Genomic DNA, 20,629 nt, shown 5'->3' with positions numbered 1-20,629 from the left:
AGGGGTAGCCCAAGCCCATTGTCACATGCTAGGGGGCCATGACCTGCCTGAACTTTGAAGTCACCCATGACTCTCTTCTAGTTTATTCCCTATATCTAATTAGTCCTATCAATACTCCCTCTGAAATTTCTCTAGAACTTAGTCCTTCCTCTTCATTCCTGTTGTCTTAATTCAGGGCTTTTGATCTTTCACCTAGATTTTTAAAAAATAACAGTTTAACTGGTCTTCCATTCTCTAACCTACCCTTCCCGTGAATCCATCCTCCACACTGCCATAAATTCTCTAAAACGCAAATTCAATCATAACATTCCTGTTTTTAAATCATTATAAGATAAGGTTCAAAGGCAAAAACAATCTGGACCCACCTAGATTTCTAACTAGATCTCTCACCTTATTCCCTGCTCCCCTCCCTCCAGCTCCAACTGCTACCAGTCCCACCTTTGGAGCCTCAGAATTCTGACACATAGATTCTGTTTCTTGAATAGAAAAGACTCATGCTGCTGTGCCTTTACCTCTGTTGCTCTCTGCCAGGAATGTCTCCTCATTCAACAGTTAGAGAGTAGCAGTAAGGCATGGTAGGTAGAAATACAAGCAGGTGAGGAGAAGAAGGGACTCAAAGAGCATTACTAAGACAGCACAGTGATCGGTTCAAATCTAGGTGCTTCATAAATATTGAATGAGTGAATGGATAAATGAATGAATTGTTGACCATGAGGTCTAGGCTGCAGAGGCAGGCAAGTGAGAACAGATGGCCTATGAGAATAACTCTGAATTTTTTCCCGTTACTCAAACTCTTTCTATTTTCTTCCCTATCCCCTTCTTTCAGATCTCCATGTTTATGTTTCCTCTAATTTACAGACTATTATAACACTATCTCAAATGCATTTAACTGTGCCATGCATATTTTATTTATTCATTCTTCATAAATCAATCCTTCTAGCCATCTGGAAAACAAGAACCACTCTATTGCCTTTCAAGTTCCTTTTAACTAATCTTTTTACTACATGCTATTGTGCCTGGTACAATTATGCACAGTTTCACCACCAAATATATAGGACTTTATGACCTTTTTTGTTGTTTTTATTAGGAAGTTCCATGTGAAAACGTTAAAGTAAGAACAATTAAAAAGCAAAGCAAGAAAATGCATTGCTACAGAGTGTAATGACTGATTTTCATGTGTAGCTCATGGAAAACAGCCTTTTATTATTTTATGGTCAGAACTTGTAAACCACAAGCAGTCATTCTCCTGTAAAGGCTATTTAAAAGTGAAGGACTTCTCATGTAAAAACATACTCTACAATCATAGGCAATGTCAAAATCTTGTCTGTCTTAGTTTTCTAGTCTATTAAATGGGAATAACGGATACTCACTTGTCCCAATCACCTACTGAGAGCAATGTGAACACACAAAGTACTTTAGAAATCTGAATGCTATATGAAATCATTTTCTATTACAAGCAATGATGATAACTAAGCTAAACCACTCTGGTTTGGGAGAGGTAGCCAGTTCAAGTTCTAAATGACCACTTCTCTAGAGCAAGTAATTGATATAACTGACTCACTATGGTTATACCTATACATAAGTGGAAGTGATACACAAACACATGTCCCTTTTATAGAAGTAGGCAAATATGGCAAACCAGTAAATACCAAACAGTGAGTACCTTCCTTTTGTGAATTTCAAATACAAGGACACTCTTCTACTGTCACTTTCCTGAGATACCTTTACTAGGCAAATTTCTTGATATCCTTTTGAACCTGCAATTTTCATACTAGTGTGTTTATCCCAAGTTGGTCACCTCCTTAGAGAGGCCTTCCCTGACCTTTCTAACTAATGTTAAGCCCCAGTTACCTTCTATTACCATTGTTTATTTCTATCCTAGTATTTATCGCAATGGGTAATTAACTAGGTAATCTGTTTATTCATTTACCCAACTAGATTTAAATTCCAGGTCATCTTGGATCTTATCTAAATTAATTCCACTACTGTATCCCAGTGCCGGCAATAGTGCCTGGGTCATACAGATGCTCAAAAAATATTTGTTAAATGAATGGGTAAAGAAATTTGTCCTCACAGTGACAATAAAGTTAATCCAAACTTCTTAGTGTGAGAATGAAGGCCCCAACTTACTTACATGGGCTCATATTCTGCCTTTGCAACTCTGTATATTATGACTGTTGATATCTCTGTAAAAGCTTGCTTTCTACCTGGAATCCTCTTCTCCCTATCAAATAACTAATCTTTCAAGGCCCTTCTCAAATACATGAAATCTTTTTCAATCCCACACACACACACACACGCACAGACAGAATGCTTCTTCTGCTAAGTTCTTGTAAGAGTTATAGCACTTAAAATACAGGGTTATAATAGAAATAATAATAATGATAATAACTTTTTATTGAGCATTAACTTGATGCCAGGTACAGATATAAGCACTTTTATATGTTATTACCCCATTTAATCCTGAAAATGACTTTAAGAGATAGGTACTATCAAAAGTCCTTAGGTGTCTATTTAGCTAGCTAGAATCAACTTCGTGAAGGCAGGGATGGTGCCTTAAAGCCTTGCTAATTCCCAGAACCTAGCAAAGTATCTGCAATGTTATATGTCCTTAATACAAATTTGCTAAATACTGAATTCTGACAGTAGTTTCTGGTCCTCTGACTTTACTCTGAGAATGGCAATCTCAATTAGTTAAAGAACCAGTTTAAAGTAATTATACAAATTTAATCTTAAAGTGATGCAGTCCTTTCTAATTACAAGAAACTCGGAAGTCACAAAAGAAAAGGGCGATATACCTAGTTTATGATATTTTTTAGATATTTGTAGATTGAAAAACAAAGTTAACAAAGGCAAACCAGAAATGGAAAAAACATATTTAACCTATGTTAGACAAAAGATTAATCCTATTATATGAACAGGAAACTTTCAGAAAAAGAAATTTAAATGGTTAGTAAACATATGAAAAAATGTTCGATTTCATTAATTTAAAAAAGTAAAATTTAAAACAATGGGAATGTATTTCTTTATCTATTTTACTTATCATATTGTAAAGATGAAAAACAAATTATAATATTCAACACCAGCAAGGCTGTGGAGAAATAAGCAGTCTTATACACTCACGGTACAGAAATGCTTTCACATACTTAAAAGATATCTATGTACATACACATACGCACACACAAGGTTATTCATTGCAGCACTGTTTATAATAGCAAAAGACTGGAGACCACTGAAACGTGCATCAATAGAAGCTTGGCTAAATAAACTACTATTTAATAATACAGCTATACTATGAAATTGTATGCAGCTATTGAAAAGTATGATGTTACTGGATAGTCAAATACTAGATGAGAGGAATTCTCATTTTATAAATGTATTCCACATACTAAAAACAAAAAAACAATTATAAAAAAGAGAAAGAATTTAAACAGACACTTCATCAAAGAGTATGTAAGACTGGCAAATAAGCACATAAAACATGATAAGCCATTAGGGAAATTAAAACTATGATGTGATAACACTACATACCTATTAGAATGGCTAAAATAAAAAATTATGGAACATACCAAGAGCTGTCGAGGATGTGGAACAAGTAGAACTATCATACATAGCTAGTTCAGATGCAAAATGGTACAGCCAGTCTGGAAGATGGTTTGGCAGTTTCTTATAAAATTCAACATACATTTACCACAAGATCCAGCAACCCCACTCCATGGTATACTACTCAGCAAGAAAAAGGAATGAATAACTTGGGTGAATTTCCAAAGCATTAAGCTAAGTATATGAAGTCGGTTTCAAAAGGTAACATATTATGCAACTACATTTTTATATGACATTCTTGAAAAGGAAAAACTATAGGGACAGAGAATAGATCACTGGTTATCAGGTGTTGGGGGTAGGGAGGTCTGACTGCAAAGAGATAGCAAGAGGGGATTCTTTTGAGTATTGAACTATTCTGTATCCTGTCAGTGGTGGTGGATACAAGAATCTATGCATGTGATAAAATTCACAGGACTGTGTACCAGAAAATTAATTAATTTAACTATATGTACATTAAAAATCCTTTTTTAAAAGATAAATTGTCATTAGCAATAATGATACCTTCTATTTCTCCATCTAACGGAGGAACATCATCACTCATGGAGAAATCCATAGCTGTCCCTGGTATGTCCATCAAGTCTTCATCACTGGAGCTATTCTGAAAGCTATTGAAACTCCCCTGCTGAAAGCCTCTGTTGTCCATGGCTCCTGTGCAGAAAGGAAAACAGGAGGCTTATTATAATGACCTCCAAAACCCTTACCATTTACTGTTTTTTAAATTGTGGTAAATACACATAACATAAAATTTACCATTTGACCCATTTTAAACTAGACAATTCAGCAGCATTAAATACATTTATGATATTGTGCAATCGTCACTATCCATTACCAGAAATTTTTCATCATCCCAAACAGAAACTCTGTACCCAGTAAATATAACTCTTCATCCTCCCCTCAACCCTTTATAACCTCAATTCCCATTCTGTTTCTATGATTGGCTGGTTCTGGATGTCATACAAATGTAATCATATAATATATGGTCTTTTGTGTCTGGCTTCTTCCACTTCTCATAATGTTTTCAAGACTTATCCACATTATAGCATGTATCAGTACTTCGCTCCTTTTTAGAATTGAATAATACCCATTTTATGGATATACCACAGTTTGCTTATCCATTCATCAGTTGATGGACATTTGGGTAGTTTTCACCTTTTAAGTTACCATTTATTCTTATGTCTTCTTTCATACTCTTACTTTGATAATATAGACATGCAAACTACTTAGTATATTCAGTTACCCTCCAGATGTAATAATGTACCTCTACTCTTACCATATAGTTGAGAGCAATTTTTTGAGAACCATGCAAACAAACAAACCATATGAGGACATGTGTACAAAACTCATAGTAGTTCATAAGTAATCAACTGAAATAAAAAAGAAAAACTACTCATAATTATCAAGAAATGTGCTAACCATTTGGGAGAAACATTTCTTTATGCCTGAGTCTCCCAGAGCTCCTAACACAATATAGATGCACAGAAATACTGGGAGGAAAAGGCATACTGTTCCATTCAATGTTGTTCTCTGCTCAAGAATTTAATATTAAAGATGAAACATTTTTTATATCCCAAGTGTGAATCTTCACATATAAATTCTACTCAGAAAAAAAAATCTTAGTACAGTCAACTATACTTTAATTAAAAAGAGCTTTATATTTCAGGAAAAAAAAACTTAGTATTTTGTTTTTTAAGAAAACAGCATTATATATCGATTCTTGGCCTTTTGGCTAAGATCAAGTGTAAAAACAGCATTATAGCCAACTTTACATTATCTACCTTGCCTTCCCATTTTTTTTTTTTATGAAATCTTGATTCAGAATCATAGTCAGCAAAATTCTATTAGGTTAGGCAAACAATATTCCTTTTGAGGTATTCCGACTTTTTAAAGAAACTACTTATTCTAGGTTACCAGAATTATGTGTGATGAATGTGGTAAAAACCAAATAGGTTAAATTAAGCAATAGGCCTGAAAAATTGGAATCATAGTGGATAAATATTTTAAACATTGACCATAAAAGAGAAAAAAAAAAACAACTTTTACCAGATACTTATCAGTTTTCAGGCACTGGACTATATGCTTAAAAGTGAACTCTTTCACTTAATTTTTCCAACGTTCCTATGCTATGGCATTATCACTCCTAGTGCAGATGAGGAAACTAAAGCTCAGAGAGGCTAAGTAACTTGCTCAGTTAGTGTCAAATAAAAGTTAAGCTCCAAATCATGTGTTCAATTTCACAATACCTCACTTATAATAAAGAGACCAGACTGACTGACGTGTGAATGATATTTATGAACCACCTACTATGTATAAATCATTGTGGAATAGTTAGACAGATACAAAAAATGATGCTGGGTAAGCCAGATGAGATGAAGTTTGGGAGACAAAGATTTGGGAGTTATCAGCTCAAGGTGATGGTTGAAACCAAGAGAACAGATATTCTAAGGAAAACCTGCTGGTCACTTATGGATAAGGATGAATATAAATAGAAAGGCATTCTCAATATCTTTCCTTAATATGCACAAGTAACTTGAACTCTGTGCAGATGTTAATTAAACAATAGGTTCCCCAGGAAGATTACCATGCTGATGTGACATATGGTCACATAGAGTAGGGTCATTTATCCAAAGGTACTAATAATGTACAAAATTACTGATCATAAAACCATGTCCTTAGCTACAAAACTCTAACCTTGCTATGTAGATCAAATGAGTCCTAGGACACTAAGAATCCATGCTTTGTGGTCTTAGCCAAACTCCTTCACTGCTCCCCAACCCTTCATCCTCGAGGGACTCTTCCCCCAGCTCTATCTTGCTTCCTTCACTCTTCTTTTCCAAGAACTCCTGAAGCAATGCACTTATACAAATTCCCTGTCTCAATTGCCACTTCTAGGGAACCTGACCTAGGTTCCTTAGCAGTTTTTTCCTATTACTAACAACAGATAGGAAACCCTGAATCTCTCTGTCTTCCTTCCTGTCATCCAGGAAGATGTGTTTTCCCTCTTTAAGAAAAAACAGCCCCTCTACTTTGCTCTGGATCTGAGATAACAGCTCCTTCCCTGCCTTCTGGTTTACAAAAGTCCCCACCTTATCCATGGAGAATAAATCCCAAGACTCCCAGGGGATTCCTGAAACCATGATTAGTACCAAACCCTACATATACGGTTTTATCCCTGTACATACATACCTATAAATAAAGTTTAATTTATAAAAGAAGCACAGTAAGAAATTAAAAATAATAAAATGGAATAATTATAACAATTTCCTATAATAAAAGTTATGTGAATGCAGTCTCTCTCTGATAATATAGCTGGTAACTGAGATAGCCACTAAGTGACTAACAGTGGGTAGCATATACAGTATGGATACACTAGACAAAGGGATGATTCACATCTTGGGTGAGACAGAGCAGGACTTTGTGAGATTTCATCATGGCACACAGAATGGTGTACAATTTAAAACTTATGAATTTTTTATTTCTGGAATTTTCCATCTAACATTTCTGAACCACAGTCGACTGTGGGTAATTAAAACATGGAAAGCGAAACTGTGAATAAAGGGGGAACTACTGTACTTAATTTTATCCTTTAAGGAAATCTACTGTCTCTAGCTCTCATCTCTACCTCAACCTCCAGTCCTGAATTCCTAAGAACTCCATTTGACAATTCTGTTACTACTTTAAACTCAATAGGATGAAAATGAACAACAACAACAAAAGAAATAACATTAACTTAAACAGAAATAATAAAATTCAAACAAGGACTGTTCCTGGACGCTCACCCTCCACATCAACTTTACTTTTAAAATTCAGGTGGCATCAGAGTCAATATTTGCAGCTAATATTTGTCTAACTCTGGGATTTACCTCATTCAATGATCCTATGAAATTAATGTTAAAGTAGATATTCAAGGTTTCTGGAAATCTTAGCTGAAAATAAGAACCATTTTAGCTGATGAGAACTAAGACTAACAGGGTAGTACAATTCGAGAGGTTTTCTTTTTGTTTAAATTTATTAAGTGCCCATGAATTCTACACAGTGACTAGCACTGAAAGAAAGCAAGACAATTTGCAAAATGAAGCAGAATCCTTTCCCTTTCTCTCCACTGTTTACATGTTTCATTCAGGAAATGGTTTAAAATACAGAATTCCAACAACTCTACATTAGCCACACAAACGATAGAATTAAAATGTATGGGGAGTGCAAAAATAATTTATGTTTGGCTTTGGGATATGTTCTGTAGTCATATTTTCAGATGGGTGTAACTATTGTTCTAGGAATTCATTAAAACAAAATAATGACGGTACAAGATGAAAATTCAACAAAGGAGAAGCTGGAAAACTTACCAGTTTCCCCATAGGGACTTTACAAACTCCTTCCTGTAACCCACTGACACAGAACAATTCAGCTAAATTGAGCTACTTCATTCCAAACATTTCCTGGAGCAGGTATCTGGTTTACTGTTTGGGTTATAAAGTGCTTCCTTAATAAGTACATAGAAATAAAGGGTCAAGAAAAGAAAATTAGAAGCAGCAAGCAAATCAAGCAAAGCAGATGCTATAAATGGGAATTCAACAAAGGAAATAAATACAATCAGTAAATTTGAAAGTGATATTTGTTCATGGATAAACCATTCTGGTAGTCTTTGGTTTTATTTTGATATTAAGAAGTTCAAGAGGAAAAGTTAAAGCAGCAGAAAAATGAAGAAATAATTTAAAGTTCTTTAAAGCTGAGATTTGAATCCACATCTAGTTGAACTCTAAGCCTAGTTCTCTCACCACAACACTTTGGGTCTTCACTATCACATGTCGATCCAGAGAATGGCATATCTGGAATAAATCAAACCTCTGATGGACCAAACAACAACGACAACAACGACAACAACAACAACAACAACAACAACAACAACTCTAGATGGCCACAAGCCTGAGATCAGTTAGAATTTAGGGTAGCCCAGGAACAAAGTAAGGAGATTGGATTTATTATCCCAAATGGTGGATATACATATAGTGCTTGTCATATAATGGAGGCCTATGGAGGAGAGTGATCAAGGGAAAATGTTTTGGTTGATATTTGTGTTACACAGCTGATGCTTTCAGCTTAAAGGCACTTTCAGAGCCTTATGTCGCTTTCTTGCTTAAAATCATAAGCTGGTTCCCCACTGCCTATAGGGTCAAGTTTAAATTTATTTTCATGACATTCAAGGATGTGTCAAATCCTATCTACCAAGAGAGACTTGTCTACTGCCACAAATTTGTTATACTCCATATAGGCCATGTACTTTTATTCTTCTATGCCTTTGCTCAGGCCAGATACTCTATCTGGAATCCCACCCAGCCCTCTCCCTCAATCCTCTTTTCAACCTGGCGAAATCTCATTCAATCCATCTAGGACCAGTTTAAAAAGGCTTTTCCCTCAATACTCTCTTTGTTCAGACATCTATGTTGATTCTATAATCTCTTCCACCGAGTCTTGTGACTACATGCACCATGTCCTTCTCATTTCTGTTGTCCCAACAACTCGTGTTCCAGAGTACATGCTCAATAAATGCTTATTGAGAAGGATTCCCACTGGAGAGGAAAGGTAAACATACAATCAACATATTTATATGGCTGGTACTCAATAAATCTATGCCTTGCACTATGAGGGTAGAGAATTGGGGATACGAAAAGCATTTGTTACCCTGTCATTACTCTCAAGGAATTTATGATCTAGTTGGGAAGAAAAATTTTCACGTAACGCAATTATACAACAGCTAAGTATTAAACTTTTAAAATAAAAGTGCATTTGGTATTCAAAAATGGAGGAGAGATTGTAAGCGAGAGAAGGCTTCATGGAGGAAAGAGGATATTCTAGGCCCAGTGTAAAATGGCCACAGTGTTGCGATGAGAACAAGGCTGGCATTTGTGCTTGACTAGAGGACAGGGTAGGTATCTTTGAGCAAACAGATGGAGATTGATCATGATGGACCTGGGAAACCAATGGAGTCACAGTGGTTTTTGAGGAACAACATGATAAAAACATGACTTTAAGAGGTAAGTGTGGCAGCAGTGGGCTGGAAGCATGAGAAGAAGAAAGGCTAGGAAGGTAGTTTGCTACTTTCAGTTTTGATATAGGTGATTTAGGATGGAGGAGGAAACATATTCCTAACAGTTTCACTGAAAGAGCCAGGTTGGGGTGGGATATGACACTAGTTTGTGGTATAGCATACTGGCATCTTGTTTCACTAGTGACAGTGATATGTGTTGGTTCAAATAAATTAATACTTCCATCTCAACTAGCCCATTTGGCAAAAACAGAAGTATAAATCAATGGGTGAGCTGATACATGTGACCCTTCAAATGAAAATATAATGTATATCACATATTCCAATGCTAACAAGCACAAAGAAGCAATACACTTTTCTATTTCTTATTTTTGCTCCACAAAAATATCTGTTGATCTGCGCATGGCATTCTGTATATTATTCATATTATATGAAATATGAATATGACAACAGTTTTGATCTTGCAGACCCCCCCCCAAAAAGGGTCTCAAGAATCTGCAGATTAATCTTTGAGAGTTGCTGAAATAGAGAAAGAATAAAAACTAGAGAAACTATACTTGGGCCACACCCACAAGATGGCTACAGAAGTGCCATGAGGTTCAACGACAATGGTCTGTCAGGCCTGACAAAAACAACACTCAAAACAGAGTTTATAGATTACTTTCACTTTGAAATATAGGATTAAAACTCCTAAATAAACTTTAACAAACTGAATATAGCATCAGATTGAAAGATTTGCCTGATATAAATAAAGAAGGTTTATTCCAAAACACAAGACTGGTATCACAAGGGAAACTCAACATAATTTGTCAGATTGACAGATACAATTTTAAAAGTCATACTTATCTCAAAAGATGTCAAAAATGGATTTTTAAAATTTATACTTATTATGAATATTTAAATATATTCCAGGCAGAGATTTCTTTCTTGACATGATATCAAATATTTTAACTAAAACCAAGAAGCAAAATATCATTCCATTTAATACAGGAAGGAAATGATGCCTCCTATTGCCAATTATACTTAACATGGTACAAAAAAACTTTAAGAGGAAAAAAGTGGAGAATGTATCCCAGGTCCTTGAATAACATTGTTTTGTTCAACATCATATTCTTATACTGTTGATGTGATGCCATAGTAACAAGTCTTATTTACATCAATTAGCCTGTGGTAAAGTTGGTTTTGTTATACATTGTTTTGCTTTAAGTTGCAGAACCTATCAACAATGTTAAGTGAGGACTTACTATATATAGGAAAGGAAGAAATATAATATTCTGATATTTGGATTGCACGAATGCATATCTATACAACTCTAGGCATATTAACTAAAACAAATAAAGATAATTATAAGGTAAATATATTTAAAAACTGCATTCCTATGTACAACTATGAAATTAGAAAATACAATAATTTATTTATAATGGAGACATAAATACAATATTACTCTAAAATTTATAAAAGCTAAGCAGGAGGAAAACGAAGACATGTCAATCCAGATCTATCTTGCTCTTGGATGGAAAGTCTAAATATAGCAATAATGAAACAGATCCTAATTTGCATTGTATTATATCCATATATTACTCTAAAGTCCCCATGGCATCCTTTATATAACTTGAAAGGTTGTTAGTGAAATTCATCTAGAAAAATAAGTAGGCAAGGATACTAGTGTATGTATTTTCTTAAATGTAAATATGGCAAACTTATCCTGTCAGATTTTAATTTTCTACAAAGAAACAATCATCGAAACCTTACAGAATTAAGAATAGAGATTCTAGCAAAAGATACAAACTATTATAAGAACTTAATAGTTGATAAACCAGAAGCAACACAAATATAGAAGAATCACTTTTTAGTAAACAGTTGAAGGATTGCTAGATATCAAAATGGAAAACAATATAAGATTACAACATAAATCATATGGCAATAAATCCCAAATGGGCTTTTTTACAGTTGGTTTAAAAAAAACACAGAATAGTATATTTATCCCAGATGTAGAGAATAGACAAAATTATCCCTGACTATAGAAAGATATAAAATGATTAATTTATATGTACTAAAAATAAATAATTTTTTGCATCAAGGAATATATGCAATAAAATGAAGTGAAAGGAACACTTCATTTATCTTTATCACTGAAAAAGATCATTAAAAAGGTGGATACAAATATCCAAGTAAAAATCAAAGGAGGACTTCCAGTTTCCGGGAGAGCAGGTAAGGACCTTGGAAGTCGTCACTCTGATCCTCACAATGAGAAGAAAGCTGGACAAAATGAAAATCCACAATTCTTCTTAGATCCATCAGAGAACTGAGGTCATAGGGAAAACTACTGCCCTCCAAATTGGGGAGACAGACAGGATGATACATAGATTCATAGCTCATATAAGCAGAAACATCCATGAGAACCAGTACCAGGGTAGGAGAACTTAAATTGTAATTGAAGAATAGCTGGAGGCTCAGTGTGGACAAATTTGAGAGTTAAGAACTAGAGAAGGACCAGTCTTCGGGGGACCCTACATTTCTGTAAATTTTGCCTCCAGGAGCTCTACTGGTGAACACCAGAGAAAAATCTCCTTGTGCTTCCAGTAGGGGGCAGAGAAATGAACCAGAGCATTCAGTTCATCTTAACAAGAGAAACTATTTTAAGAAGCCTAACCAAATTAGGGAAAAAAAAAAAAAAAAAGAAAAAGAAACCTCAACTCTAGCTCCCTCTAGTCTTCCTGTCTCACATAAGAGAAAGAAAACAAAACAAAACTGAGAAACACTTGTGAATTTCACAACCAAGGGGTACAGGCTTACTAAAAGACTCAAACTTAATCATAGGACTATAGAACACTTCCCTTCTCCACACCACCTGACTACCACATCAATAGGGCTCCTGAATAACAACAGGTGAATACAACTACAAAAATTGCATGTCTTAAACTTTATTTAAGAAGTCATCTCTAGGGAAACCAAATAGAAGAGACAAAAAAAGACACTAGAGAAAATTTTAGTCTCTGACACATACAGCTACAGCAAACAGTAAACACATCCTAACCTCTTCCAGATAAACATAAAACCTCATATTAAAGGCCTATTTACCTTAGTTACTTTTTAACCCATATGTTATGTCCAGCTTCCAACAAAAATTTACAAGCATACTAAAAGAAAAAAAAAAAAACAACCTGGAGAGACAGAGCAAGATATGAAAAAAATGTTAGCTTTATCACAACAGCAATTTAAAATAACTATAATATGCTAAGGGCCCTAATGGAAAAGGTGGACAACATGTCAGAACAGATGAGTAATGTAAGCAGAGAGATAGAAACTCTAAGAAAAAAATAAAAATGAAATGTAAGTGATCTACAAAAGGAATAAAGAATGTCTTTGATCGTCAATAGACTGGACACAGCAGAAGATAAGAATCAGCAAGCCTGAAGAAATATCAAGAGAAAGTTCCAAAACTGAAATGCAAACAGAATTAAAAAATGAACAGAATATCAAGAACTGTGGGACAACTACAAAAGACGTAACAAATGCAGAATGGGGATACCAGGAGAAGAAAGAAAGGAAAAGAAAAAGAATAGTCATGTACCATTTAATTACAGAGATGCATTCTTAGAAATGCATTGTTTGGCGATTTCATCATTATGCAAACATCACAGAGTGCACTTACGCAAACCTAGACAGTATAGCCTACTAAACACCTAGGCTATATGGTTATAGCTTATTGCTCCTAGGCGATAAACCTGTATGACATGTTACTATGCTGAATACTATAGGCAACTGCAACAAAATAGTAAGTATTTGTATATCTAAACATATCTAAACATGAAAAGTAAAAATACGGTATGAAAGCTAAAAAATGGTACACCTGTATGGGGCACTTACCGTAAATGGAGCTTGCAGGACTGAAAGTTGCTCTCAGTGAGTCTGTGGGTCAGTGGTGAGTGAATGTGAAGGCTTAGGACATTACTGTACACTACTGTAGACTTTATGAACACTGTCTCACAAGCTTTTCCCCTGCTTCCTTCCTATAGGTTCAGAAATAGAACATCAAAGCTATCAATGCCACTCCATGAACAGGGATATGGGCTGGATTGATTGGAAATATTGAAGAGAAATTGGCTGGATAAGGCATAGACACCATACTAGTGACTGTCAGGAAGGAGTAAAAGGTGGCCTGAGGATCATAAGGAATAAAAAAAAAAATCAAGATAGAGATAGAAAAAAACTTAAGGGATGGTCATGGCAATGTGGTTTTGACTATTGTGAATTGGAGCAAGAGTCAGATTAAGAAACTTTGTGGTATTCGTTTTAAAAAGAGCATGTTTAACATGGAGAAAATGTAGAACTGAGGACTCAATATTTTGACTTTGGAAATTTGTTTTTGGTTCCATTGACCCTATCTGGCACAAAGGACTCTCTCTGTCATAGAACTGATAGAAGAAATAAAACTTATCTATGTTTTACATCATTATGATCCGAAAATATTTCCAAAGGACAGGAACAGGCTGGCTCAACACTACCACAGAAAGCTTTTACTAAAGTGGCAGTGGCACTTAATACTTATTAAACTAGCTCCTGTATACCTCAGTATTTGTACAGGACCTTAGGTCCTTGACAAAGAATTTACTGCAAGGTACTCTGAAGAGCATCAAGCTAGATATGGGAGGACTGCAGCACCTCTGAATATGTAATGAAATAGGTCAGTAGCTGACTGATTGAGATATAATCTATATACTCAAAATTGAGGTGTTGTGAATGAGAAGGAATCTACTACCAAGCCCCACAGATATTGCTCCCTTCGGAGAAAAAAAAAAAATTACTCCTGAACCACATATCCTCCATTTCTTACAGGAAATTTAACTCTATTATAATCTATCAGGATCATCGTCATATATACAGTCTGTCATTGACTGAAATGTCATTATGTGGCACACTGACTGCATTTGAAGCAATAATGAGAGTATTCTAAAATTAATGATAGATGCCAAACTACATGTCCAGAATTCTCAGAGAACACTAAGGAGGATAAATATTTTAAAAATCTACAACGAGACATATCATATCTAAACTGCAGAATATCAAAGAAAAAATCATGAAAGTAGCCAGAGGGAAAAACTGCCTTACCTATAGAAGAGCAAGGATTAGAATTACATCAAACTTCTCTTCAGAAACCATGCCATCAAGAAGAAAGTAGTATGAAATATATGAAGGGTTGAAAAGAGCCATCAATCAAGAATTCTGAGTCCAGAGAAATAATCCCTCAAAACTGAATGAGAAATTAAGATTTTTCTCAGAAAAACAAAAATTAAAGGAATTAGCAGTATATCTGCCTTGTAGGAAATGTTAAAAGAAATTCTGCAGAAAGAAAAAAAAATTATACAGGTAAGAAACTCAGGCCTACATAAAGAAAGGAAGAGCTAGAGAAAGAATAAATTAAAATAAAATATTTAATCCTTATTCTTTTCCCCCACCTGCCTTTTTTTAAATTGAGATATAATTGTCATATAACATAACATGTTATAATATGGCATAAAACAGTAATGTTTCAGATATACAACTAATAATTTGATATTTGTATATACTGTGAAATAATCACTACAATAAGTCTAGTTAACATTTAGTTATTTTTTATTCTTAATTAATCTAACAGATAAGTTTGTTCAAAATAATAATGGCAACAATGCATTCAGTGATGACAGCTTACAGATAAGTGAAGAGACAGCAGTGTTATAAAGGACAGGAAAAAGGAAGTAAGAATACCCTGTTATATGGTACTTGCATTATCCATGAAGTCATATTGTGTTATTTGAAAGAAGACTTTGATTAGTTGTAAATGTATATTGCACACACAAGGGCAACCACTGAAAAACATTTTTAAAAAAGAAGTATAATTGGTATGCTAAGAGAAAAAATAGAATAATACAAAATGCTCGACTAAAACCAGAGAAGGCAGAAAAAGGGTGGAAGACAAAATAAGGAAGAAAAAAAACCAAGGACAATGAATAGGAAACAGTAACAAATATGACAGATCATATGGACTCAATCACATCAGGAATCACTTTAAACGTCAATGGTCTAATCCTAACAGTTAAAAGACAGAGACTGTCAGAGTGCGTAAAAATGCAGTATCTAACTATGTTTTCTATAAGAAATCTACCTTAAATATAAAGGCACAGATTAAAAGGAAGGACATGGATAAAAATATAACATGCTACCACTAATCAAAAGGAAGCTAAAGTAGTTATATTAATTTCAGACAAAGCAGATTTCAGAGCAAGGAAAATTATCAGGGATGAAAAGTGGCATTACATAATGATAAAGGGTCAATTCTGTAAGAAGCCATAACAATCCTTAAGGTTTATGTGCCTAACAACAGAGCATAAAATTACATAAGGCAAAAACTGATAAAATGGCAAGGAGAAACAGATAAACTCACTGTTATAGTTGGAGACTTCAATACCCCTCTACTGGAAATGGACAGATCCAACAGCAGAAAATCAGTAAAAACAAAGTTGAACAGAATCATCAATCAAATGGACCTAACTGACATCTATAGACACTTAGTATCTAACAACAGCATCAGAATATACAGCTCACATGGAACATTCTCTAAAATAGTTGACATTCTGGGCTATGAAATATGCCTTAACAAATTAAAGAAAAAAAAATCATACAAAGTCTGCTCAGATAATAATGGAATTAAACTAGAAATCAATAAAGAAAGATAGGTAGAAAACCCCAAAATACTTTAAGATTAAACAACACACATCTAAATAACACATGGGTCAAAGAAGAAGTTGCAAGAGAAATTAAAAAAAAAAACATTTTGAACTAAATGAAAATGAAAAATAACTTATCAAAATTTGTGGGATACAGAAAACCTAATGCTTAGAAGGAAATCTACAGCATTGAATGCATATATTAGAAAAGAAGAAAGATCTAAAATAAATTACCTAAGCTTTCACCTTAGGAAACTAGAAAAAGAAATGCAAATTAAACCCAAAATAAGCAGAAGAAAATAAGTAATAAAAATTAGAAAAGAAATCAGTGAAATTGAAGACAGGAAATCAATAAAGAAAATCAAAACCAAAAGTTGGTTCTTTGAAAAGATCAATAAAATTAACAAATGTATAGCCAGGTTAATTAAGAAAAAGAAGATACAAATTACTAACAACAAAAATGAAACAAGGATCATCACTATTAATCATATGAACAATACAAAAATAAAGGAATATTATTAGCAATTCTATGCTCACAAATTTGAAAACCTAGATGAAATGGATTAATTCCTTGAAAGATACAATCTATGAAAACTCATACAAAGAGAAATAGATCAATGAATATGTCTATATCTATTAAAGAAACTGAATCACTAATTAATAACCTTCCAAAACAGAAAGTACCAGACCCAGATGGGATCACTGGTGAATTCTACCAAATATTTAAAGAAGAAATTATATCAATTCTCTATAATTTCTTTCAAAAAATAAAAACAAAGACAATACTTTCTAACTCATTCTATGTAGCTAGAATTATCTTAATATCTAAACAAGACAAAGACATTACAAGGAAAACTATAGACCAATCTCTCTCTTAAACATTGCAAAAATCCTCAAAAAAATATCAGCAGATCAAATTCAACAATGGATAAAAACGACTATATACCATACCAATTGTGATTTATTTTAGGCATGTAAGACAGGTCTAACTTCAAAAAATCAATTAATGTAATGCATCACATCAACAAGCTAAAAAAAGAAACATTATAGGCATATTAATACAAAAAAAGTATTTTACAAAATCTGACATCTATTCATAATAATCTCAGCAAACTAGGAATGAAGGGTAACTTCCTCAATTTGATAAAGAATATCAACAAAAAAACCTAGAGCTAGCTCTCTTGGAAAAAATGGCATAGATGATAGATGTTTTGTTCATTCTTCTTGCAACCAAATCAAAGTTGTGAGAGAAACATGGAACAAACAGCAAGGAAAGTCGCTTGGGATCTAGATGAACAAGCCCTATAACTAGGGAGAGAAATAAGAAATCAACCTACAATGGTAGAAGGTAGGAGGGGGCAAAGACACGAAGCTGCCCTGTCCCCAACGCTTAGTGGGACAGAGGCTGAGGCCCCAGCAGCAAGCAGCTGCAGATGCCTCTTAAAGGGGCAGTGTCCGCGAGTGGATTTTCACGGTGACGGAGCTGCTCGCTCTAAGCAGCAGCTCCGGGTCAGCTGCACAGGAGGCACCAGAAACTTACAGGCGGACACTGAGTTGTCCGAGTGAGGGCCTGAGGCGAGGCTCTCTCCTGGGCAGAATTGCTGGCAGTATCCACTGTTCCTCTGTTGAGCCCTCCCCAATCCCAGTGTGCAGACTCAGCAACACCATAGCTGAGACTTCCTCAAACTGAATAACAGAGGTCACTCCACCCAGAGGATTCCCTGAAACTTCACCTCCCCCAACTCACAGCTCCTCCCAAGACACATCCACTTGTGTCCTGGGCGAGTCCAATGATCCTTGCTGAGCAGTGCCAAGACTCACACTGGTGGCAGCTGTCCTCGGTTTCTGGTGTGGTTTCTTGAGATAACTAAAAGCACGGCATCTGTGGATTGCTTGCTGAATCTTAACAGGTGGCCCCGGAGGGGCACAGGCTGGGGCTAAACTTAGCCTGCAGCTGAACCCCTCTCAGGACTGTGCTGCTGGACACCTACTACACAAAGCCACATTAATAAGACCGGGAGACTTAGGAACTTTGTTTAGTACATAGAAACAGACACAGAAAGGCAGCCAAAGAAGACAAAGAAGCAGAAAACATATGAGACAACAGAACAGAGTTCCAGGAATAATGGAGTCAAGCAATCTAATAGACGCAGAGTTCAAAACACTGGTTATAAAGTTGCTCAATGAACTTAGGGAATGTGTAAATGAACTCAGTAAGAACTTTAACAAAAAGATAAAAACATAAAAATGGAAATGGAAATTATGAAAAGGAACCAGTCAGAAATGAAGAATACATTATCTGAAATGAAGAATATATTAGAGAGAATTAACAGAGTGGATGAAGAAGAGGATCGAACCACCGATATAGAGGGATTCCAAGGACACCCAATCAGAACAGCAAGAAAAAAGAAGCCAAGATTATAATAAGTGAAGGAGCCTATGAGATACTATTAAATGTAAAAATATCTGTATCATAGGGGTACCTGAAGGAAAACAAGAAGTTGAAGAGCTTTTTGAAGAAATAATGATGGAAAATTTCCCTCACCTGAAGAAAAAAAAAAAACAGGAAGCTCAGAGAGTCCCAAAAACCAGGAACCCAAAGAGGCCCACACCAAGACACATCATAATTAAAATGCCAAAGGTTAAATACAAAGAAAGAATATTAAAATCAGCAAGAAAAAAGTAATTACTACAAGGGCACACCCATAAGACTGGCGGCTGATTTCTCAAAAGAAACCATGCAGGACAGAAGGGCTGGGCACAAAATATTCAATGTAATGAAAACCTAGGATCTACAACCGAGAATGCTTTATCCAGTAAAGCTATCATTTAGACTCAAAGGACAGATAAAGAACCCCCTAGACAAAAATAAGCTAAGGGGAAAGGGAAAAAAAATATGGTGTAGATGATAGAGGCTCTGTTCATCCCTCTGGCGACCAAATCAAAGTTGTGATGGAAACAAGGAGCAGCAGCAAGGAAACATCACCTGGGATCTAGATGAACAAGCCATACAACTAGGGAGAAATCCAAGAAATCACCCTGCAACAGCAGAAGGTAGGATAGAACGAGGACGCAAGGCTGCCCAGTCTCGCGAGGCTTCCCGGTCTCACGAGGCTGCAGCTGAGGCAGCAGCAGACGCCTCTTAAAGGGGCCGCGGCCATGAGTGGATTTTCACAGTGACAGACCTGCTGCTCTGAGCACCAGTGCAATTTGGCTACATGCAGGGGGCACCAGGAACTTACAGGGAGACATTGTCAGAGTGAGGGTTGAGGTGAGACTCGCTCTGTGTAAAAGTGCCAGCGGTATCCATTGTTCCCTGTTAAGCCCTCCCTGCTCCCAGTGCGCAGACACAGAGCTGCCATAGCCTAGACGTCATCAAACTGGATAACAGAGGTCACTCCACCGAGAGGATTCCCTGAAACCCCACCTCCCCCAACTCTGCGGCCCCACCCAAGCCGCATCCAGGAGTGTCCTCAGCGAGTCAGGTGCTCCTTCCTGAGCAGCGCCTAGATTCACACTGGAGGCAGCTGACCTCAGTTTCTGGTGTCGCCTTTTGAGGCAACTATAAGCACGGCATCTGTGGATTGCTTGCTGAATCTTAACAGGTGGACCCAGAGGGGCACAGGCTGGGGCTAAATTTGGCCTGCAGCTGAACCCCTCTCAGGACTGTGCCTCTGGACAGACATCTACCTCACAAATCCACATTAATAAGACCGGGAGACTTAGGAGCATTGCTTAGTACATAGAAACAGACAAGAAAAGGCAGCCAAAATGAGAAGACAAAAAAGCAGCAACCATATGAGAAAACAGCACAGAGATCCAGGAATAATGGAGTCAAGTAATCTAACAGATGCAGAGTTCAAAACACTGGTTATAAAGATGTTCAATGAACTTTTGGGAAGTGTAGATAAATTCTGTGAGAACTTCAACAAAGAGATAAAAAAGATAAAAATGGAAATGGAAATTATAAAAGGGAACCAGTCAGAAATGAAGAACGCATTATCTGAGATGAGAAGTATATTAAATGGAATAAACAAAGTGAATAAAGAGGATGGGAAAGCCAAGGACACTCAATCAGAATGGCAAGAAAAAAGAAGCCAAGACTATAATAATAATTTAAGGAGCCTACGAGACACAATTAAAGGTAAAAATATCCATGTCATCAGGGTACCTGAGGGAAAATAAGATGTTGAAGAGCTATTTGAAGAAATAATAATGGAAAACTTCCCCAACCTGGTGAAGGAAATAGACGTACAAACCCAGGAAAATGAAAGAGTCC

The 20,629-nt window shown here is 35.7% G+C and overlaps 1 protein-coding gene across 4 annotated transcripts in view; it reads right to left on the bottom strand.

Annotated features, from left to right (window-relative positions):
• The window catches only part of CLCN5 (chloride voltage-gated channel 5), a 158,678-nt gene that overhangs the window by 38,654 nt on the left and 99,395 nt on the right, over positions 1-20,629 (bottom strand). For all 4 annotated transcript variants that reach the window (XM_025047893.1, XM_006913401.3, XM_015590549.2 and 1 more), the window contains one exon: positions 4,105-4,251. In XM_025047893.1, the coding sequence (XP_024903661.1) occupies positions 4,105-4,251 (147 nt within the window). The remainder of the gene's footprint in view (positions 1-4,104; positions 4,252-20,629) is intronic.

Source organism: Pteropus alecto, unplaced genomic scaffold (genome assembly GCF_000325575.1).
Source record: "Pteropus alecto unplaced genomic scaffold, ASM32557v1 scaffold365, whole genome shotgun sequence".
In the NCBI taxonomy this organism is placed as follows: domain Eukaryota; kingdom Metazoa; phylum Chordata; class Mammalia; order Chiroptera; family Pteropodidae; genus Pteropus; species Pteropus alecto.
The sequence above is the reverse complement of the archived record's forward strand: the minus strand, read 5'-3'. Positions and strand labels throughout refer to the sequence as shown.